The sequence below is a fragment of the Anolis carolinensis genome, chromosome 3 (genome assembly GCF_035594765.1).
Source record: "Anolis carolinensis isolate JA03-04 chromosome 3, rAnoCar3.1.pri, whole genome shotgun sequence".
Classification (NCBI taxonomy): domain Eukaryota; kingdom Metazoa; phylum Chordata; class Lepidosauria; order Squamata; family Dactyloidae; genus Anolis; species Anolis carolinensis.
This window is the reverse complement of record NC_085843.1, coordinates 19,362,283-19,386,414: the sequence shown is the minus strand read 5'-3', so window position 1 is coordinate 19,386,414 and position 24,132 is coordinate 19,362,283. Positions and strand designations below refer to the sequence as shown.

Sequence of the window (24,132 nt, the reverse complement as noted above, 5' to 3'; positions counted from 1 at the left end):
ATTGACAACTATACATACCTCTCAATACGTTGGCAAACTGAAAAATCCCGCTTTGGGTCAACCAGCTGATATCATCCAAGTTCCATTCTTCACTCAAATCCATCTTTCCGTGCAAAGTCAAGTGTTGATTTGTGAACAGTTACAGCTTCACCAGACGTCAAAAACCAGGCAGGAGGTCCTTCCAAAGAAAATAGCACAGCATACACTTAACTACAGTTGCCATTGATTTCTAGATATGAAAGAGCAGAGCGTTGCTATAGAAATGGAAATGCTGCGATGTATTTCAGGCTTTCACTTTAATCTCAAAGGCCGGTCACATTTTATCAGAGGAAGTCAAAACAGATCTTCTTATCCTTCCTCTGTCGCACGTATAAAGAATTGGCTGTGCTGCTTTAGAAAAACTGGCTACAATAAAATGTATTTCATTGCAATGCACTGCATGAGTAGCAATAATAAATATATCTGAATTCAATACCTTCAAGCAAATTTACACAGTTGTCAGGGTTGGGCACATTGTGCCTGCCTTGTTTGAATGGAATCTCAGCCTGCTGCTATTATTCTCTGCTATGACATTGCAAAGGAAAGATCCAGATATTCTGTATGTATGTAATGGGGACTGCCTTACAGCAGGGAGGAATGGACATACCTGTATCTCTATCCCAAAGAGTATTCTTCTGACTTCAAATATATCAGATGCAATAAAACTGAGTTTAAAATATTGCATAACCTATTGGAAAATAACGGTACCCAGTCTCTAGGCACATAGCAAATTGGGAAATGTGAATCTCCATGAATATGTAGAGACCACCTTTTGAAAACCATTAGTGAAGAAAAGCATGACCTTGTTAGAAATCTACTCTTTGAACAAGTGATATTCACAAGCATTCATGTAATGGCACACAGGTAACTCAGCTGTTAAACTGAAGAGCCATGCCTTTGAACTGCGAACGACAAAGACATACCACTACAAAAATATATTTGGCTAGCAATGGATGGTTGTTTCTTAAAAATTGTAATTGCTGTTGTAATTGTCCAAAACATATACACTCCCTTTAAAAACCTTTTAGTTTAAAGTATGCACTCAGAGATTTAAAAAAGTATTATTTGAAAAATAACATATCTTGTCATTTTGTATTAATTCACTATACAGGCACATTTCTTATTAAAGTTTAGTTATGAATAGGATGTAGCTTCTCTGTGTTGAGTACATGGGGTGTTATTCTTTATCAATAGTTCATAATCTTTAAGTATACTTGTACACACTGAAGTCCATAAGCACACTTCTATATTGAAGTCCAAACAACAACATACATGAATCCACCTCCAATGAGATCTGATGCAAAAGAGTGAACTTATTTCCACTGAAGACCAAACACATACTGGATACAAAATGGAGTCCTGAGTCTGAACATGCTCAGTAGAATCACTTGTCTATAGTCCCTCCCACACCAAAGAGGGACAGCTGGCAAATCAACACACAAATAGAATACAGGTTTGTCAGCTCACCACAGCCGCTCCTGAATGAACACACAAGACTCTCTGTGATATCACCAGAAACTTTTACTGTAGGAAACATGAACATCAGAAAAGCCAAGAATGGGATACTACGGCCAACCCTCCTTTATATACCCTCCCCCTCATTTGAACAGTCTCTTCCCGCTCAGTAAAACCCCGCGCAAATTCCCCGCCAAGTCCAGCAGCCGTTTCTTCTCCAAGTCCTGAGCCGCAGGTGTCTTATCAATGTCAGTGACCCTGAAACTCAGAGCCACATCCAGGCTCTAGTAGCAGGGTTCTGACATGGCGTCCTCCTCCCCTTCATCCTGGAAGGAAAAGATTAAACACAACTATTGTTCTCCGCCGTCCAGAGTTCCTTTATACTTTTTTAACAGGCTGCAATGGAATACCGGGTGTATCTTTCCTAGGTCCTTGGGTAGCCTCAGCTCATAGGTCACTTCGTTTATTCTTTTTGCTACCCTGAATGGTCCTATATAGCGTGGAGCCAATTTCTTGGATGGGAATCCCAATTTTAGGTTTTTTGTGCTCAGCCAAACCAGATCTCCTTCGCCCAATTTGTCCCCCTCTCGGCGCCTACGATCCGCAAAGAGCTTGTACTTCTTTTGTGTTTCCCGCAATGCCTCTACCACGGTTTGCCACCCTTGCTTGATTTTGGCCGGCCATTCCTCGTCGGTCTGGCCCTCCCCTTCCTTCCACTCGGGTAGCCTGGGGAAAGGTGCCACCTCCTGTCCGTATACTATTTCGAATGGGGCACGACCTGTGGCCGAATGTACGGCCCCGTTAAAAGCCATCTCAGCAAACGGTAGAAGGTCCGCCCAATCATCCTGTCTATAATTGGTGTACATCCTTAAAAATTGGCACAGTGTCTGTTGGGTACGTTCGACCCCCCCGTTGGTCGCGGGATGAAAGGCCGAGCTCAGGTTCCTTTCTGCTCCTAACAGCTGTAAGAATTTTCCCCAAAATTTTGCAGTAAATTGGACTCCCCGGTCGCTAATTATTTTGTCGGGACACCCATGTAGGCGATATACATGCTTCACATACAAATCAGCAAGTTTTTCAGCTGAAGGGAGTTTTGGCAGGGCCACAAAGTGTGCCTGTTTTGAGAATAGGTCCAATATTGTCCAAATGTATCTGTGGCCTCTGCTGGGGGGTAGTTCGCCTACAAAATCCATGGCTACGCATTCCCATGGCCTCATGGGCTCCACCACCTTCTGCAATAGCCCCTGGGGCTTCCCCGGTGGTGTTTTTCCCTCTGCACATAATTCACACTGCGTGACGTACCCCCTGGCGTCTTTCCTCATTCCGGGCCACCAGCATTGTCTGGCCAACAGTTTAATAGTCCTGGTGGGGCCTAGATGACCCGCACCTTTGTTATCATGGTACTTCCTTAACATTTCTCGTCTTAAACATTCAGGGATATACAATTTCTTATTTACAAACACCAAATCCCCACACAATTCTCCCTTTTCTTTGTTAGTTTGTAACCATTTGTCCATTCCATACGCTCGCTTCAACTCTTCCTCCCATATTTCTCCTCCCCCCGTGGAAATGGCAGTACGTTTGTTTTCTTTGGCCGCTTGTGCTCGAGTTAGTACTGCCAGGCCCCATTGCTTATCTAGGAATAGGCTCCCTTCAGATTCCTGAATTCCTCCCCCGTGCTGAGGCATCCGAGAGAGAGCGTCAGCGAGTATGTTATGTTTCCCCTGGAAGAATCTGAGTCTGAAATCAAAACGGCTGAAATATTGGGCCCATCTAATTTGCTTCGCTGATAGTTTACGAGGGGATCTTAGATACTGTAAATTTCTATGATCAGTCCACACCTCAAACGGTGTTCCACTTCCTTCCAGAAAGTGTCTCCAGCACTCTAGTGCTTTTAGAATAGCTAAGGCTTCTCTCTCCCAAATTGGCCAGTTTTTTTCTGTATCGCTAAACTTTTTTGACAGATAGCCACATGGCTTCAGGTTCCCCCCCTCGTCTTTCTGTAGCAGAACTGCCCCATATGCCCGGTCTGATGCATCGCAATGTAATACAAAGGCTTTAGACATATCAGGGTGCTGTAGGACAGGCTCCTCAGTAAAACGCTTTTTAAGGGCTTCGAAAGCTTCCTGGCATTCTATTGTCCATGTCAGTTTGGCCCCTGGGGCCTTCACTTTGGCTGTTTCTCCCCTGCCTTTAGTCTTTAACAAATCCGTTAATGGCAAAGTGAGGCGCGCAAAGTCCTTGATAAATGTTCTATAGAAGTTTGCGAACCCTAGGAAGGATTGCAGCTGCTTCCGTGTTTTGGGGGCTTCCCACCCCCTCACGTCTTCTACCTTCGCAGGGTCCATCGCCACTCCCTGGGAGGAAATCCTATACCCCAGAAAGTCTATCTGGTCTTTATTGAACTCGCACTTGGCAAGCTTCGCATACAGTTTTGCTTCTCTCAACTTTTGCAGGACTTCCCTGACTAGTTCTATGTGTTGCTCCTTAGTCCGAGATATTATCAATATGTCATCTAAAAAAACAAAGACCCCCTTGTACAACAATGGATGCAACACTTCGTTGATTAATTGCATGAACGCGGCACCTCCGCCGCACAAACCGAAGGGGAGCACACGATAATTGAATAATCCGAATGCACAGGAGAAGGCCGTCTTCCACCTGTCCTCTGGTTTGATCTGCAATTTATGGTACGCTTCAATTAAGTCCAATTTAGTGAATATCTGTCCCTCCGATAACTGGGCGATCAAGTCCTTCACTAAGGGTAGGGGGTATTTATTTACAGAACTGATTGCATTCAGGCCCCTGTAGTCAATGCAGAGCCTCAGCGTTTGGTCCTTTTTCCGCCTGAACAACACAGGCGCCCCTAGAGGGGAATTTGAAGGCTCTATGAAACCCCTCGCTAGGTTTTTATCAATGTATTTTCTCAGTTCCTCCTTTTCCCTAGCCGACATTGGGTATATTTTTGCCTTGGGAAGCTCTGCTCCTGGGACTAGCTCTATCTTCACTTCAACTCTCCGCTTCGGTGGGAAACTGTCTGCTTCCTTCTCATCAAATACGTCCACAAAATCCCGATACTCTGGGGGTAATTTATCTGCCAGTTCTGCTATCCTGATAGAGTCTTCCTCCCCCCTTTTCCCCGGCTCTCTCTCCACTTCCTGGCTCCCTTCTTCCAACTTCATCCTGAAGATCATGCTCTTATCCTCCCAGTTGATTTGCGGGTTGGCCTGCCCCAGCCATGGCATGCCTAGTATAACATTATAGCTGGCTATTTGTGATATCACAAATGACACCTTTCCTTCCCAACTCCCTATCTTACACTTTACATCTTCGGCACTGTACTTAGCTAATGATCCCGATGCTGTGGATCCGTCCAACTGCGAGAAAGCTATTGGGGATTCTAGGTTCGTTCTTTCGCATCCCAATCCCTCGGCTAATTCAGGGGAGATGATGTTCCTGGAACATCCACAATCCACAAATGCTTTGCAGGTTGCTTGTTTGCTGCCACTTTCAAGCTGAATGGGGACCACTATCATGGCTTTGTCCTGACTTACCAACCCCCCCGAGTGGTGCCTCATCGGTGGTTCTTCCTCGGCGCGTTTCCCTGCCACGGCTCTTGGTTTGGGCGGGCCTCCGCCTTCCCCTTTTCTCTGCCAGCACTCGGCAGCCCTGTGGCCCAAACGGCCGCACACGAAGCAGCCCCTCCTGCTGGTGCTCACGTTCCCTGTCGGCTCCGTTCTCCTCCCGGCTGGGGTTGATCCCTCCTTCCGGCTCCCCTCTTTCATCTGCGGCCGCTGCTGTAGCCCTCCTCGGTGCCTCCTCGCCTGGGCCAGCGATGTCTCGATGCGCCCCGCCAGCTGAATCCATCCGCGCAGTGTGTCAGGCTCATCACGATGCACCGCCCAGGAGAGGATCTCCCGCCTGAGACCCTCTTTGAAGAGTTCTATCTTTGTTACTGCAGACCATTCCGGCACCTTTTCAGCGAAGCATTGGAACTCCTCTGCATACTCAGATACTGACCTCTGCCCCTGGGAGACGGTCTTCAACTTCTCCCTCGCCCGGATCTGCTCCAGTGGATCTCGGAAACGGGTCTCCAGGGCCCCCATAAAGCGTCGGAGTGACCCCAGACATGGGTCGCGCCGCGCGTGCAGTTGAACGTACCAGCTGGCCGCTCCCCTCTTCAACACTGCACCAATGGCCCGTACCCGGCTGGATTCCGTTCTAAAAGTGTGAGCATTGTCCTCCATATAGCCCCTCACCGTGGTCAGGAAAAAATCCAGTTCAGAGGACTCTCCCCCAAACTCGATCCTTAGTTCCTCTCGTCTCGGTAGGGGTCCCTGTGGTGGCAATCCCCAATTCTCCGCCCGTCGCAAGCCCCCTTGCGGACCAGTGGGCCCCGCTGCTGCTTCTCTTGGCCCTGTGCCACGCCCGGCATTCGCCAGGGGCACCAGGGTCTCAGTTGGGAGCGTAGCCGGGATTCTCGGAGGCTTTTCCCCTTCGTCGTCACTCTCCTCCACCCGCGTCAGGCTTGTTTGGATCTTGGGCCGGGCACCGGGCTCCTTTCGCATTTCCCTTCCCTTCGGTGCTGGGAGGTCTGCAAAGCCCTGGCTGCTTCCCACGCTCACGTCCCACATTGAGCTAGCCCGAAGTTCCCTTCCTCTCTCCGGCTCCGCCAAAACCGCCAGGCGCTCCATCGCCCTCGACATCACTGCCAGGGTGGTCTCCATCGCCGACATCCTCTCCTCCAGAAACACCATCCTTTGTGGGCCTGGGGAAGGTGAACCTTCCTCTCCTCCGGTGCTGTCTCCCCGCACCACTCCACGCCTCTGGGTTACCCCATTTGGCTGGGCATAAGCGGTGGATGACGCCAGGGCCGCCAGCTGGTGGAACTCAGCGTCCAGCTCGGGAGTGGCCCTTTCCGACCTTCCTCCTCCTGCGCCCAAGAGCTCTTCATCCTCCACTTGCATGTTACACCTCACCGCTACAGCGGGATGGTGTCCGTATTCTTGGCTTAGTGTCAGCTCACCACAGCCGCTCCTGAATGAACACACAAGACTCTCTGTGATATCACCAGAAACTTTTACTGTAGGAAACATGAACATCAGAAAAGCCAAGAATGGGATACTACGGCCAACCCTCCTTTATATACCCTCCCCCTCATTTGAACAGTCTCTTCCCGCTCAGTAAAACCCCGCGCAAATTCCCCGCCAAGTCCAGCAGCCGTTTCTTCTCCAAGTCCTGAGCCGCAGGTGTCTTATCAATGTCAGTGACCCTGAAACTCAGAGCCACATCCAGGCTCTAGTAGCAGGGTTCTGACACAGGTTAGCAGATATATACATTAACAAATAAATAGTGAGAGGCTTGGGAGTTTGCTATTTCCAACATAAAATGTGGAGGAGGACCAATTTGAGCTTATCCTCGGAATAAGGAAATAAGCAGACCAAACCAAACCAAACAAACCTATGCACTGATTAGGGAAGCCTGCCACCTAATGACCAAAATAGTATTATAGGTGTTTTAAATTCATTTACATATTTTGATTAAATATAATTTTTAAAAAGAAATTCAGGTGCCATCTAAATGCTAACAAAAATGTGCCAACAAATATGGAAAGGCTCAATGTATTCTAATCTCCCACTAAAAAGGAAAAACAAGAATTGCTGTAACCATCAGAGCACTGTATTAATATCCTACACAAGCAAAGTGATCCTCAAGACATTATCATATATGGAGCAAAAATTCCCAGTGTCCAAATTTGTTTCAGAAAAGGAAGAGATACTTAAGATCATAATACTAACATGCATAGCTAATGGAGTACACCAAAGGACAGGGTCAGTAGGTGTTTTATAAATTACAGCACAAACATGGAGACTGTGAGAATCTATGGATGATTGTAAGGGAAATAGGGATGTCACAACATTTAGTTGTCCTGAGGAGAACAGGAGAACAGACCATTATCAAGACAGCATATGGGGAAAGAGGGTGATTTCTGACTAAGATGGGAGTCCATAATAATATATATACTTTATTTATATTCTGCTCTATCTCCCCGAGGGGACTAAGAGCGGATTACAGGTACATATATGGAAAACATTCAATGCTGTTATACAATTGATAAAGACAGACAGTACATAAATAGATGCAAGGCTTCCCTCTTTTCATCTCAGGTATCCAGCTGTGCTCGACTTAGCCATGGGGAAGTGCTGTTGTTTCATTTTCCACACCAAAGAGCCTGTTGTCCATAGATGCCTTTTCCAGGTCAAATTTTTGCCAGCATGTTTTTCAGAGCGGCTTTTACCTCCTCACCAAAGCGGTACCTACTTATCTACTTACCTAGTTGCTTTCGAACAACTAGCTGAGCAGAAACTGGGCTGACAGCGGGAGCTCACCCCAACCCAGATTTGGACTGCCAACCTTCCACTCAACAAGATCTTCTATAGCTGGCAGTTTAAACCGCTTTGCTAACCTGGCCCTATTGCTAGCCTGGACCTATCAACTTTATATTCTGTCATCCTCTCTGTTTAATTGATATACAGAACAAATTATACAGAAAACAGGATTAGACTCAGAAGAAGGAGGTGTAAAAACTGGAGGAAGGAACATCAGCAATTTAAGCTACACAGATGACATGATATTATTAGCATGAAATAGCAAAGACTTGCAAGACCATTGAGGAACATTGAGAAAGAATCTAGAAGCAGAATTAGACTGCTTAATATTAAATATTAAGAAAACAAAAATTATGACCATGGATTGTTTATATTTGTGATGAAGACATACATAATGTTTCTACATTCTCAGCCATCAATCAAAATGGAAAAGAAGTCAAGAATTCAGAAGACCAGAACTTTGGAGAGCAGCTATTAAAGAGCTAGATATAATGTTCAAGCATAAAGCGCTGTCATTGAATGCCAAAGTCAGAACCATCTGTATCATAGCATTTCTGATTTCTATGTGTTGCCATCAAAGTTGGGCAGTGAAGAAAGCTGACAGGAAGAGAATTAACTCATTTGAAATATGGTGCTGGAGACGAGGTTCCCATAGTAAAGGTAAAGGTTTCCCCCTGACATTAAGTCTAGTTGTGTCCGACTCTGGGGGTTGGTGCTCATCTCCATTTCTAAGCTGAAGAGCCAGCGTTGTCCATAGTCACCTCTAAGGTCATGTGGCCGACATGACTGCATGGAGTGCCGATACCTTCCCGCCAGAGCGGTACCTATTGATCTACTCACATTTGCATGTTTTCAAACTGCTACACTGGCAGAAGCTAAAGCTAACAGCAGGAGCTCATCTCGCTCCTCAGATTCGAACCACCGACCTTTCGGTCAGCAAGTTTAGCAGATCAGCAGTTTAACCTTCTGCGCCATTGGGGGCTCCGAAATATATCCTCTGAAATATATCCTACAACAAATTGGATTCAATGGCAGTCCCCAAGTCATCCATGTACTAAACAGAGCAAATACATAGATTAGAGGGAGAGAAATCCTATCTTATATGTCATTCAAATCACAAAAAAAATATTACAAGTTTGCCTAATGGTAGAGCCCGCCCTGAAAGTGGCACGCATGGAGCTTAGATTCCAGATCACATCAACAAATTCTTTAAAACCAGTTTTTAAAACCAGATAGCAATGTCAGCTTATGAGCTTGCTAAGAAAGTAGGCTTATAGGCAAGAATGGAACCAGTGGAACAAGAATGAACAATCAAGCACCTCCTCTGTGATTATGTATCAGATGAGCTAAGCAATTCCCCTGCTTTTTCTGCGATGCTTGCCGGAAGGCCTGGCACTGCTTTGGAAAGATGCTCATTTTCCCCAGCTGTATGACTTGAGTAGTACAACTGATTTAGAGCCATGATTTCATCACAGAGTTGGAAAAGACCACAAGAGCCATTAGTCCAACGCTCTCCCATGCCAGACTACACAATCACACCGCTTTCCCACCTATATCGCTTGCATGTCAGTAGGACCAGAAGGACTGAGGAAATTTGGGCAATACGAGGATCTTGTTCTAAAATGACACAGAGTTTTCAGAATATCCATTAACTTAAAAGTGGAATAATCCAGCAGTTCTAGAAACTTTGAGCTAACCTCAGCCACATGTTTGAAGAGTTTCCTCTTCCATTTCTTTTGGAGGAATTTCGTGTAAGTGGCAAGGGAGAAGTGGAGAGAAACTACCTAACAGTTAATAATACATTAGCCAGAAAAAGAGAATGAGAAAAGAAAGTGATCCTTTGTTTAAGGTAGGGGTTCTCCACCCAGCAGTGTAAGCTGACCCAAACAAAGAAGCTTCACTGCCTGCAGCAATGCATTTCATCTCCCATTCTACATAGATATCTTTGGTGACAGAACAGTTTACCCTATGTGTTGTCGAAGGCTTTCATGGCCGGAATCACTGAGTTGCTGTGAGTTTTCCGAGCTGTATGGCCATGTTCGAAAAGCATTCCCTCCGGACGTTTTGCCTACATCTATGGCAAGCATCCTCAGAGGTTGTGAGGTCTGCTGGAATCTAGACAAGTGGAGTGGGGTTTATATATCTGTGGAATGTCCCGGGTGGGAGAAAGAACTCTTGTCTGCTTGAGGCAAGTGTGAATGTTGCAATTGGCCACCTTGATTAGCATTGAATGGCCTTGCAGCTTCAAAACCTGGCTGTTTCCTGCCTGGGGGAATCCCTTGTTGGGAGGTGTTAGCTGGCCCTGATTGTTTCTTGTCTGAAATTCCCATTTTCTGAGTGTTGTTCTTTATTTACTGTCCTGATTTTAGAATTTTTTAAAATACTGGTAACCAGATTTTGTTCATTTCCATGGTTTCCTCCTTTCTGTTGAAATTGTCCACATACTTGTGGATTTCAATGGCTTCTCTGCGAAGTCTGACATGGTGGTTGTGAGAGTGGTCCAGCATTTCTGTGTCCTCAAATAATAATCTGTGTCCAGGTTGGTTCATCAAGGGCTCTGCTATGGCTAATTACTCTGGTTAAGTTATTCTGCAATGCCTTTCATGTTCCTTGATTTGTGTTTGGGCAATGATGTGGTCCCTATGCAGACTTGTCCACAGATGCATGCTATACGGTAGACTCCTGCAGAGGTGAGAGGATCCCGCTTGTCCTTCACTGACTGTAGTATTTGTTGGATTTTTGTTAGTGGGTCTGTAGATAGTTTGTAGGTTGTGTTTTTTCATCAACTTCCCTGTGCAGTCAGTTGTTCTCTTGATAGGGTGGATCTTTGTCTTTACTATTGTGGCTTGCTCTTGGCCTTGCAGCTCTTCTGATGTCTGTTTTGGAGTATCCATTGGTCTGTAGAGCCCAATTTAGGTGGTTCTGTTTACCTTGGAGGAGGTGGGTTTCTCAGATTCTTTTTGCACAATCTGCCAGGGCTTTAATTGTGCTTCTTTTTTTAATTGAGTGATGATTGGAGTTTTTATGTAGGTATCTATCAGTGTGTGTAGGTTTTCTCTATACTATAAACTGTGTGGGTTTTGCAAGCAGTACCTTAGATTGTGCATCTTAGTTCCTAATTTTTAGCTGAATCTCTCCCCCCCCCCCCCTCCCCCGTAAAAATCTCATTTTTAATAATTTGAATCCAGTTTCTGAAGCAGCAGAAAACAAGGTCCACATCTATGTGAGGGACCTTCATATGTTTATGGTGGGCAATATGCTCTAAGAGCTCCAGGATGCATCTACAGTAGAATGAATGTAGTTTGCCACCACTTTTACTGCCATGGCTCTATGCCATTGAAATCCTGAGAGTTGTCATACGGGAGCTACCAGGGATCTTTGGCACAGACCTTGTAAAACATAGCATTGAGCCATGGCATTTAACGTGGTGGCAAACTGCATTCATCCTACATTGTAGATGCACACTATGTATGCATAACTAACATTTCCAGATCCAGATCACTTTAACAGCCAATAGCCACACCAAATGAAGTGTGCCGAAGGGCAGGGCTGTTCCTGGCTCCCTCTCACCAGCGAGCCAAGTATGGCTCAATGTTATGGAATCACAGGAGTTGTATTTTTTCAAATTCTTTAGTCTGCTGTGTCAAAGAATGCTAGTGCCTCACCAAACTACAACTCCCATGCTTCCACAACATAGATACATGGCTATTGAAGTGAATCAGAGTTTGCAGAGACCACAAGGGCCATCCAATTCAATTACCTTCAATGCAATTGATTCTATAGTGTAAATAAACTTCTCGATTAAAAAAAAACCACCCTGAGTATTTTTTCTATCTTTGAACAGTGTTCCTATAATAAACCTTTACTGCATTTCTCTATGCTACTGATACCTTTGCTTCTTAAACAGGATCTCTAACCACTGCACATTCTGTCAGGTTATGGGCCCAGCATGCGTCCACTGTGACACTCTGCTAGGTTATGGTCCACAGACATTGCTGCAAATCAACTATAAATGATGCATTGTTTCTCTCTCCTGCTGTTTGGGAAGTGGGGGTCTTGTTCCCTTGACCTTCATACAACCAACACATCGCTCTTTAATACAGTATCCTTTCAGGAAAGACTCCTATGGGAAGCCCTGAAGCAACGAGGTCCTGCAGATATTGCTGAGTTTCAGCTCTCAGCATTCTTCATCACTGACTATGCTGAGTTGCTGACTACAGTTGAAGCTATTTACAAACTATCAATATATGGAAAGTGATGCTCTACCTGCCCTTGCTAGCATAAGCAGTATCTATAGTATAATCTACAGATCTTTTGCATATTGCCCAGATCAGTTCAACAGATATCATGGGCAGGCACCAAAAATATTCCAGAATGGGCAGTCTCAAGTGAACCTGCAGCAAAGTTTCTTCCTCCAGTACAGATGTTAATTCCTTATTCTTAGGGCAACCAGTTTACTTTTTTGTGGCTGGCCTATGAAACTGAAATGTCCTTAGATCTGCTTGCCAGCTGCTGGTCGCTGATGAAAATAAATCCAACAGACATGAAATCACCGGCTCCTCTCCAGTAAAATATTTCAAGTGCAGCCACAAAAGCTTCTGGCTCCGTTGCTGCCTGTGAGCTGCCTGCCAACAATTCAGAAAGCAGAACCCTCCACAAAATTTATTAAGCCAAATCGCAGCAGGCAGCAAAAAACTACAGGAAAAATGGCTAGGATCAAAGGGAGGGAGGAGCGCCAGGAATTTTCACGAAGCCAGAGCTCAGAGAAACTGAAAATTATGTAACTTTGGGGGATTAGTTGGTGAAGGTGAAAATAAAGGCTGGGCTGTAGATATGCTTAGGCTCCCTAAGCCCATTCATTGCAAAGTGCAACACAAATCCCTTTGTCTCTCCACTACAGTGGCCTTCAGAAGACTATATTTAGAAACTCACATCTGATATGTAATAATCCCATAACAGTTTATGAAAGCCAAATGCTTTCATCCAACACCATCCTTTCCTGTTTGAAAGCAGTTTTTTTCCTAAGCTGGTGCTCTTCAGATGTGTTAGATAATAATTCTATCACACTCAATGAGTATGAATGGAGAATGATGGGAACTGCAGTCACTCACACAGAAACAAAGGGCCCTTCCACACGGCCCTTTATTCCAGGATTTAATCCCAGATTATCTGTTTTAAACTGGAATATATGAGTCCCCAGTGCCAGATAACCTGGGATAAACACATAATCTGGGATCAGATCCTGGGATTTAGGGGCAGTGTGGAAGGGCCCAAAGAGACACACATGAAGCGTTCTGGGATGCTGAACCCTACTTAGGGCTGAGAGGCCTGCTGTTGTGCTGCAGAAGAGGCCAGAAACATCTCCAGCCAGTCTGCCTGTTGCTGCCTCTGGACTCCTTGCCTACTGCCCCCCTCCCTTTTTCCCAGCGCTGGCCTACTGCCCTCCTCGCTTTCCCCAGCATTGGCTATTGAGTGGTAGAGTGGTATACTATAGGAAGGTTCTCTGAGAAGGTAACAGGAAATGAGTTGGAAGGAAACTTCAGGGAAGAATGAACTCGCAAACCTATGTGATCTGCTGGGAAAATCATTCAATACCGTCTTGCAACAGCTGGAAATACTGAACTTGAAACTTGACCATCTCTTCAAAGGAATTTCCCTGATTGTAAAAAATCCTTCTCCTACGGACATTATAACAACTATATCAACCAGGCCCATTAACATGAATAAGGAATTAAGCTCTCTGGAAGGCCGTGGGGGAATTAAGCCTAAGGAGGAGAAGGCAGTCGTCGGATCAGGCCTTGGAGTAACTAGAAAGGGGGGTGGGGCCTTATCTGGGGGAATGAGCATGGGGAGGATGGATAGGAAGGATACCAACAATGCCCTGCAGAAGCCGAATAATGAGCTGTCCTCTAAATTGGTTGAACAACCTTTGGATACTTCCTGCAATTCTCAACATCTTTTACGAACAAATAAGGTTGCAGTGGAAGTTTCAGACTCATTATTGAATAGAGGCAGGTGGACTTCTAAGCGAGCGGTCCAGATATCTCTCTCTCAAATTTTATCCATAAGCCGGTCGGAAGTGAAGATTAAGACTATCGACTGGCTTTGTAGGGAGTACCAATCCTGGAACCGCTCCCTGTGTCTTATCATCGGCTTGGAAGATAAAATATTAAGGGATAAATTGTATTTGTGTGGGCCTAAACTGCAACAGTGGGGCATCACTCTTAGGAGGGTGCTAGTAGACCCACTAATTCGCCCCTTGGACATCGGGCCGAGTATGGATGTTCAAGATTCCCCATTGCTAAGTCATGCTTGTTCTACCCCCCAGTCCCACAACAAGTCTCCACTCTTGTCTAGTCGGCTTACTATTCATGATGAGGCCAAATCAATCGATGCCTCTCTCCCAATAATGGAGAGAAGCTCCTTTTGTAAACAAACAAGCACTTTTGGAGGCTTTCCTTTCCAGGACAGTTGACTAGTCCCGGCAACTGGCAATTCCGCCCAGTTTTTCCATCAGGGGGAGGAGGGCTTGACTGGAGGTGGCTCCATTGAGGTGATATGGGGGAGGAGAAAGCATGGTCACCACCAACCCAGGGAGAAGCGCAACAGAGTTTTTGCGACCCTGGAGAGGATTAGGTGTGGTAGTCTTCAGGACAGACCCCCCAACCTTAAGGTCCTGCTTTTGAACGCCAGATCTGTCAATGGTAAAACAGCTGTCATCCAGGATTTGATCCTGGATGAGAGGGCAGATCTGGCATGCATCACCGAGACATGGCTGGATGAGCTGGGAGGTGTGAATCTTATCCAGCTGTGTCCTCCTGGTTTCGGGGTGCATCAACAGGCCAGAGTTGGGGGGCGGGGAGGAGGAGTTGCGGTGATCTTTCAGCAGTCCATCGCCCTGATCAGATGCGCCGTTCCGCAATCCCCGAGGTTCGAGTGTGTCTTCCTGAAGGTGGGAGCCCGAGACAGCTTGGGGATTCTGTTGGTGTACCGTCCACCCCGCGACCCAGCAGTCTCTCTGTCCGAGCTAGCAGAAGTGGTCTCCAATGCGGCCCTTGTCTCCCAACAACTGATAGTTTTGGGAGACTTTAACATTCATGCCGAGTCCACATTGACAGGTGCAGCTCAGGATTTCATGGTTGCCATGACAACCATGGGGCTGTCTCAAGTTATATCTGGGCCCACACATCAGGCAGGACACACCTTGGACCTTGTTTTTGTTGTGGACGGTGGGACAGTCAGAGTGGAAGAGCAAAACATTCTTCCATTGTCATGGTCTGACCATCATCTGATCTGTTTAAGTATCGCCGTGCCTTCTAACCTCCGCAGGGGTGGTGGACCCATTAAGATGGTCCGCCCCAGGAGACTGATGGATCCGGATGGACTTCTGAGGTCTCTTGGGGATCTTCCTGTCCTGGAGACTGGCGATCCTGTCGATGTCCTGGTTGATCGCTATAATAGTGAGCTATCAAGGGCATTGGACACGATCGCTCCCGAACGTCCCCTCTCACTGCGTAGAGTCGCGTCGACTCCTTGGTTTACCGAGGAGTTGGCTGTGATGAAGCGTAGGAGGAGGGGACTAGAGTGCATCTGGAGGAAATCTCGGGACGTGTCCGACCAAGCACGGGCTAAAGCCGCTATTAAGGCGTACTCCGTGGCTCTGCGAGCAGCCAGGAAAGTTTTCACGACTGCCCGCATAGCGTCTGCAGCCAACAGGCCATCGGAGTTGTTCCGAGTTGTGGGGGAGCTCCTGCGGCCTCCTGAGGTCCAGGGGCTTCCCGATGACTTGGCAACTGGGTGCAGCGATTTCGCGCACCACTTTGCAGGCAAAGTTGCTCAGATACGCCTTGAGCTAGACTCCAGCTCAATTGTGGTCTCAGCGGAGGTAACCGAGGTACCTGTCTGTTCGATCTTATGGGATTCTTTCCGGCTTGTTCTTCCTGATGACGTGGAGGGGATTCTTGGGTCTGTGAGGGCGACCACCTGCGCTCTGGATCCTTGTCCCTCTTGGCTGGTCAAGCTGGCCAAAGATGGGTTGTTGGATTGGTTTGTGACCATAATAAATGCTTCTTTGGTTCAGGGGTCGGTGCCATCCTACTTTAAGCAGGCGGTAGTAAAACCACTACTAAAAAAGCCTTCGCTTGACCCATCTATTTGTAACAACTACAGACCAATCTCCAACCTCCCGTTTTTGGGCAAGGTTCTGGAGCGGGTGGTTGCCACGCAGCTCCAGGAATTTCTCGATGACACTGATTTTCTGGACCGCTCGCAGTCTGGCTTCAGGCCTGGGTACAGTACCGAGACGGCTCTGGTCGCCTTGGTGGATGACCTCCGCAGGGAGCTGGACAGGGGGAGTGTGACCCTGCTGGTTCTCTTGGACATCTCAGCGGCTTTCGATACCATCGACCATGGTATCCTTCTGGGGAGGCTCGCCGGGATGGGGCTCGGTGGCACGGTTCTGCAGTGGCTCCGGTCCTTCCTGGAGGGTCGTTCCCAGATGGTGAAGCTGGGGGACACCTGCTCGGACCCCTGGCCATTGACCTGTGGGGTCCCGCAAGGGTCTATTTTATCCCCCATGCTATTTAACATCTACATGAAACCGTTGGGAGAGGTCATCCGGAGTTTTGGAGGGTGTTGCCATCTCTACGCAGATGACACGCAAATCCACTACTCATTTCCATCTAACTCCAAGGAAGCCCCTCGGATTCTGAACCAGTGCCTGGCCGCTGTGGCGGACTGGATGAGGAGGAACAAGCTGAGGATCAATCCTGACAAGACAGAGGCCCTCCTGGTCAGTCGCCCATCTGATCGGGGTATTGGGTGGCAACCTGTGCTGGACGGGGTTGCACTCCCCCTGAAATCACAGGTCCGCAGTTTGGGGGTCCTCCTGGATTCAGCGTTGACGCTTGAGGCTCAGGTGTCGGCGGTGGCCGGGAGGGCTTTCGCACAACTCAAACTTGTGCGCCAACTGCGACCATACCTCGTGAAGTCTGACTTGACCACGGTGGTGCATGCCTTAGTTACCTCTAGACTGGACTACTGTAATGCGCTCTACGTGGGGCTTCCCTTGAAGACGGCCCGGAAATTACAATTGGTCCAGCGCTCGGCAGCCAGATTAATAACAGGGGCGAGCTACAGGGAACGATCTACTCCCCTGTTTAAAGAGCTCCACTGGCTGCCGTTCACTTTCCGGTCCCAATTCAAGGTGCAGACCATCATCTATAAAGCCCTAAACGGTTTGGGACCCACCTACCTTAGGGACCGTATCTCCTACCATAAACCTGCTCGTTCCCTTCGTTCATCCGGGGAGGCCTTCCTTTCGCCACTGCCTCTGTCCCAGGCCCGTCTTGTGGGAACGAGGGAGAGGGCTTTTTCTGCTGTGGCCCCCCGACTGTGGAATTCATTGCCCACTGAGATTAGGCAAGCCCCCACCTTGTTAGCCTTTAAGAAAGATCTAAAAACATGGCTTTTCCGATGTGCCTTTGGGGAGTAAATGTAATATATTGCTCTGGCCATTCCCCTTGGTTTTTATCCTTTAGACTGCTCCACCATTTTATTTCCCTGTTTCCCCCTATTCCTATGTCTCTCTCTCCCGAGTTTTTAATTAAGTGTTCATGTGGCCCGCCCTGTTTTTTACTGTTTTCTCTGATTTGTGCTGTATTGTATATGATTATTTTTGCACTGTTATATTGTGTTATGATATGTTGTTTTATTTTGTTATATTGTATGGTGTCTGGGCATGGCCCCATGTAAGCCGCCCCGAGTCCCCGTTGGGGAGATGGTGGCGGGGTATAAATAAAGTTTTATTATTATTATTATTATTATTAAATGCTGCCCATTTCTTTATTCTTATCCCTTCCCAAACTTTTTTTTTTTTTTGCTTTTATATTATTCCTTATGGGATTTTCATTCTGCAGCTCCACCACACCCAACCACACAAGTTCTGCCACTCTTTTAAAGAAGTCTTGATTGACTCATTGAATGCAAATGATAAAGCATGCATGCTAATATAACAAGGGAGCCAGTGCGGTGCAATGCTTTGAACATTGGATTACGGTTCTGGAGAAGATCAAGGTTCGAAGCACCAGTCTACCATGGAAACCCACCACAGATTTTGGGCAAATCACTCTCTCTCAGTGTCAACAAAACGTGCCTCCCCCCATAGGTTCATAAATGACTTGGAGGCACACAAGAAGAGCAACACATTTTTTCTTTGACTCTAACAGTTACATGCAAAATGTCACAGAATCTCAAAACAGGTTGTTGTTATTTATTCATTCAGTCGCTTCCGACTCTTCGTGACCTCATGGATCAGCCCACACCAGTTGGCCATGCCACTTCCAGCTCTTTCAAGGTCAAGCCAGTCACTTCAAGGATACCATCCATCTATCCATCTTGCCCTTGGTCGGCCTCTCTTCCTGTTTCCTTCCATTTTCCCCAGCATCATTCTCTTCCCAAGCTTTCTAGTCTACTTATTATGTTGCCAAAGTACTTGATTTTTGCCTCTAATATGCTTCCCTCAAGTGAGCAGTTGGGCATTATTTCCTGGAGGATGGACTGTTTGATCTTCTTGCAGTCCAAGGCACTCTCAGGATTGGGTTGCTGTGAGTCTTTCAGGCTGTAGGGCCATATTCCAGGTACCTCTGAGAATGCCTGCCACAGATGTGGGTGAAACATCAGGAGAGAAGGCTTCTAGAATCTGGCCCTACAGCCTGAAATATTCACAGCAACCCAGTGAATCCAGCCATGAAAGCCTTCAACAATACTCTCAGAATTTTCCTCCAACACCATAGTTCAAAAGCATTTATCTTCCTTCGCTCAACCTTCCTTATGGTCCAGCTCTCGTATCCATAGGTTACTACAGGGAATACCATTGCTTTAACTATGTGGACCTTCGTTGCTAGTGTGGTTATCATCTGCATATCTAAGGTTGTTAATGTTTCAAAACACATATTTCTTCCTATATCTGAGAGAAAGAAAAACAGTTCTTATTAAGAACTGTTCCAGTTCCAGCATTGGGCAGAATGAGATAACGTCCTCAGACACCAGATGCCAAACAACCACAAGGTGAATCTTGTGAATCTCCTTCATCATTCCCCTGACTTGGAGGATAATGGTGGTGGTGATAGTGATTTTAGTAATGTATATCCTGTCTTTCAACCAATAACAGGACTTGAGACATTTCTTTCCTTTCCATCTTTCTCCTCCTCCTTTTCTTCCTCCTCACCGTTTGCTTCCTTTTCTCGGTATAAAAATCGCTAGGGGTAAAGCAAAGGTTTCCCCCTGACATTAAGTCTAGTTGTGTCTGACTCTGAGGGTTGGTGCTCCTCTCCATTTCTAAACTGAAGAGCCGGCATTATCCATAGACACCTCCAAGGTCATGTGACCGGCATGACTGAATGGAGTGCTATTATTTTCCTGCCAGAGCAGTACATATTGATCTACTCACATTTGCATGTTTTCGAACTGCTAGGTTGGCAGAAGTTGGGGCTAACAGCAGGAGCTCACACTGCTCCTTGGAATTGAACCGCTGAACTTTCAGTCAGCAAGTTCAGCAGCTTAGTGGTTTACGCTGTGCCACCAATTGCTGTACTATGTAAATTATTCTTCTAGCTGCATTTTTCGAAATCTTCTAATCTTTAAGAACTGGATTCCAGGGAACAAAGGTCACTGAAGCTTTGGCCTGGAATGTCTCCAGTTTAAAACAATCCACCACTGAATATTATTCCTTGGACAGGAACAGCTGTGCCAGAATTTTGTTGGCCTTTCTGCACTCTTTTTAGTGTCACACATTGTCAGGAAAAAAAGGAGATGGGCATAGGCTGAGACCAAATCTCATAAGGAAGAAGGCTTGTGGGATTAGTCTGCAATCGCACATATTACATGACCAGACAAGTCTGCAATCTTGCATAATTCAAGACAAAGCACTGTGGATACTTGGTTAATTTTTGCTATCTCTGTTGGTTGATCCTGGGTCTTTTTTGGAAGGATCTCAATAAGGGATTCTTTCAGAACACTGGATTGTGGTGTTTTAAAATTTAATTTGAGCAGCATAGTCCACACAGGTGGCTTTGATCTTTTATTCACAGTAAAAGCATTCCTTTTGGTGTGGTATTATTTGGGTTAGAACAGAAAGAACCCACCCTGGGTTTTAGATACGGTATTATTTATTTATTTATTTATTTATTTATTTACAGTATTTATATTCCGCCCTTCTCACCTCGAAGGGGACTCAGGGCGGATCACATTATGTACATATAGGGCAAACATTCAATGCCCATAAACACATCGAAGCAAGACAGAGACAGAGACAACAGACAGACAGACGCAGAGGCAATTCAACCTTCTCCTGAGGGGATGTTCGATTCTGGCCACAGGGGGGAGCAGCTGCTTCATCATCCACTCTGATGGCACTTCCTCACTTCCTCATTCCAACGTTGTTAATTAGTTAAACTTGCCTCCCCACTTTTATAAGTGATACCTTATTTCCTACTTGATAGATGCAACTATCTTTCGGGTTGCTAGGTCAGCAACGAGCAGGGGCTATATTTTATTTTTAATTGACGGGTGCTCACCCCGCCACGGGCTGGCCTCGAACTCATGACCTCATGGTCAGAGTGATTTATTGCAGCAGCTGCTTACCAGCCTGCACCACAGCCTGGCCATGCTTGGGCATGGGCAAACTTGGGCCCTCCAGGCGTTTTGGACTTCAACGCCCACAATTTCTAACAGCTTCAGGCCCTTTCCTTTCCCCCCTCAGCCGCTTAAGTCCAAGTTCCACATTCACACTGCACTAGCTCTTAAACACAAACGTCCAGTTGCAGACTTCTCACCCTCTCTAGTCATTTATTTTTTTCCAATTAGCATTCAATTAACATATTGCTGCAGGGGAAAATATGTGATGTGGGTAACATCTTTACTTTTCCAATCCAGAGCCATCTCCCTTGCCAGATGGTTTAACTTGATGAATTCTAACAAAAAATTTTGGACAGCTTTGCACCCTAGCACGCAAAGTTTCCTGCTCCATTTTGGGGAATACATAATAAAGCACAAAACCAGCATTTACAAACAGGCCTAGTGGATTAATTTATTTATTTATCGTGTCAGAAGCAAATTGAGAATACAGCTATAATGTATAAAAACTACAAAGTTAAAAACTGGGCATGATGCTAAATTTCCTTTGACCAGAAACTAGCCACTTCAAGTGCCTCTGTTGTCACTGTAAGAAGATCCTCCATTGTGCATGGGGCTCAGACTGCACTGTATTAAGTGATATGTGGTTTGCTCTTCTCCACACTCGCCTGTCATTGACTCCAATTTGTAGCCCCATTTCTTAAGATTGGCTCTGCATCTTGTGGTCCCAGAGCACAGTCTCTTCAGCGCCTTCCACGTGTGCCCAGTCTTCTGTGTGCCCAGGGAGGAGTTTCTCATTGGTTTCAGACACTGGTTGAGGTTCCGGTTTTTTACCTGCCACTTTTGGATTCTCACTTGCTGAGGTGTTCCTGCAAGTTTCTCTGTAGTTCTTAGGACTCTGCTTTTTGATTTACGTCGTTGGCATGCTGGCTGATAGTCAAATAGAAGATGGGCCGGAGATATCAGTGCCTTGGTCCTTTCATTGCTGGCTGCTGTTTCCCGGTGGATATCAAGTGGTGCAGTACCGGCTAAACAGTATAATTTCTCCAGCAGCGTTGGGCATGTGATAATGTGGCATGTCTCGTTAAGAGCCACGTCCACTGTTTTAATGTGGTGAGATGTATTCCATACTGGGCATGTGTACTCAGCGGCAGAGTAGCAAAGCACAAGGGCAGATGTCTTCACTGTATCTGATTGTGATCCCGAGGTTGTGCCAGACATGAGAGAAGCCTCCCTGCAGGAGAGTAACATATCCGAGCATCTCCTGGACAACGTCTTTGTAGATGGCTGTTTCTCTCACACCAGAAGTGACTTGCAGTATGCCAAGTAGATTAATGCTGTACATTGATTTAAAAAACTGTATTTGTTGTGTTTGGGATTGTAACTGCCAGATTACCTAGCCAGTTTGGCAATCAATGCTTCAGAATTGGGGATTATAGGAGATGCACTCAAGATAAGTACTTTTCCCAAGCTATGGCAAAGATCCCTGCTTGAAAATGTTTGTGCCAGTAGGCTAGAGACTAGAAGGATGGGCTATTTGATGCACATAAAACTGTGGACTGATCTGTATGGTGTAACTACAGTTCTTACTCATGTGATGAACTTCCTCTTGAATAATCCGTACCTGAAGAGGACTTGGCATATTGCTCTGGGGAATAGTTCCAGAAGTGGAAAATGGGAACATTATATCTTGTTAATAAAAATTCTGGCTACCCTCCAAATGATTTTTTTTCCAGTTCCCAATTTTTTCTAACAACTTAAAACCTGAGCTGCACATTTAGAAAATACATTTTAAGCATCCAAAGAAAAAGGGTAGACCAAGTGAATGTGAACACAGCACATATAACAGGTGTGAATGGTTTTCGATTCTCTGCAATGTAAAAATCTGGACAATGAAGGAAAAATTCATTTGGAGGTTGACCAAAATATTTGCGTGGGAATTGACCTTCTTTGTCTCCTGCTATGTCCTGCTCCCTGGTAAAGATGCACCAAGAAGACTAATAGGTAAGAAGTCACCTATTCTGACTCATCCTTTGAGCAAAGTTCAGAAGTTGCCTCAGGTGGTATATGCTAGGTTAGGACTATCAAATCATTTTCACAGAGAGTCACAACAAACTTGTGGTTGCCTTCAAAGGGGTGTTGAATCCATGGATGGAGAATCCATGGATACAGAGGGGCAATTATAACTTTTTTACATAGTGGTTGGTGCTCTTTAGTTTTTATCTCAATAGGGTCCCCAGATATTATTGAATGATAGCTCATATCACTTTTGATTGTCTGCCATGTGAATTGGGAATAATGGGAACTGCAACCCAACAGTACTTGTGGCTCCGATGTTGGAGAAAGGTGAAAGGACATTTTACATTCAGGCATCATATCCACAATCCCTTTAATAAATTCAGACTCCACTATCTTAACTAAACAGAACAAACTGCAGCCTTCCAGATGTTACTTTATCACAACTCAATCAGCTCCAGTCATGATGCTAATGATGAGAAATACAATAGTTTTAGCCCAGTTGAATGCAAGGTACAGGTTGAGTATTCCTTATCCAAATGCTTGGGACCAGAAGTCTTTTGGTTTTCAGATTTTTAATAAAAAAATTGAATACCTGTATTTGCATATGCCTTACAGAATGAAATATCTTGGAGATTGGACCCAAGCATGAAATTCATTTATGTCTCATATATGCTTGAAGCCTGAAGGTACATGAAATTATGCACACTGAATGCACATTGAACCACCAGAAGGCAGTATCTCTTTTTTTTACCACCCATATGGACAATGCTAAATTTTAGAGTATGTATTTCAGATTTCAAAATTCCTGATAAGGGATGCTCAACATGTACTTTGCAGTTTAAATAAAGATTGCAGAAACTAACGTAAGCTGAGGATAAAAGTAGAACTTGGGAGTAAGAGAGAGGAAGGACAGAGCATTGATCAGGACAGTTGGACACTGTGTTAACATGTGTTCAGAACTGGGCTGGTCAATGATACTGGGACCTGGGGTTCAAGCCCAACTGGATGAGGTTTCACAAAATAACTTTTCCACAGCAACATGGGGATGAGGGATGGGTGAGTAAAGGGAAATCTGAAGAAGAAATAAAATAAAGATTGTGCCATCACTAGCCATATAGTCTAAGAATCCATTCTAATGGTGAACATTGAGGTCACATTCTAAAACAACCTTGACAGATGTCAAATGAAGTCAGCTTTGAGGCCTTTAAAGTTTTCCCATGTGAGATGGAGAAAATACAAATATACAGAACTCACAGGTCGAAAATAGTGGGGATGCATATTACAAGTGTTCCCTCACTTATCCCGGGTGTTAGGTTCCAGGACCACCCGTAGTAAGTGAAAATCCGCAAAGTAGGGATACTGTATTTATTTTAATATTTATAGATTATTTTAGTAGTTATGCACTATTTTAAGTCTTTATCGACCAATCGTATGTTGATAAATCGCCCCTTCTCCTCCCGTTGCTGCTTGGGCTCCTTTTCTCTCCCTTCAGCTTCTACTTCCTCCCTTCCTTAGGCTGTAAATTTTTATGATTTACAATAGTCTTTTAGAGTTTATTGAAAAACTGTGAAACAGCGAAAGCGCGAAAAGTGAACCG

General features: G+C 45.6%; 1 protein-coding gene across 2 annotated transcripts in view; it reads right to left on the bottom strand.

Annotated features, from left to right (window-relative positions):
- The window catches only part of amotl1 (angiomotin like 1), a 128,723-nt gene that overhangs the window by 89,583 nt on the left and 15,008 nt on the right, over positions 1–24,132 (bottom strand). Inside the window, exon 2 of one of the 2 annotated variants that reach the window (XM_008108081.3) lies at positions 19–178. In XM_008108081.3, the coding sequence (XP_008106288.1) occupies positions 19–103 (85 nt within the window). In that variant the 5' untranslated portion in view covers positions 104–178. Of the gene's footprint in view, positions 1–18; positions 246–24,132 lie in introns of those variants that run through there. The other variant, XM_062974557.1, reaches the window with a different exon arrangement.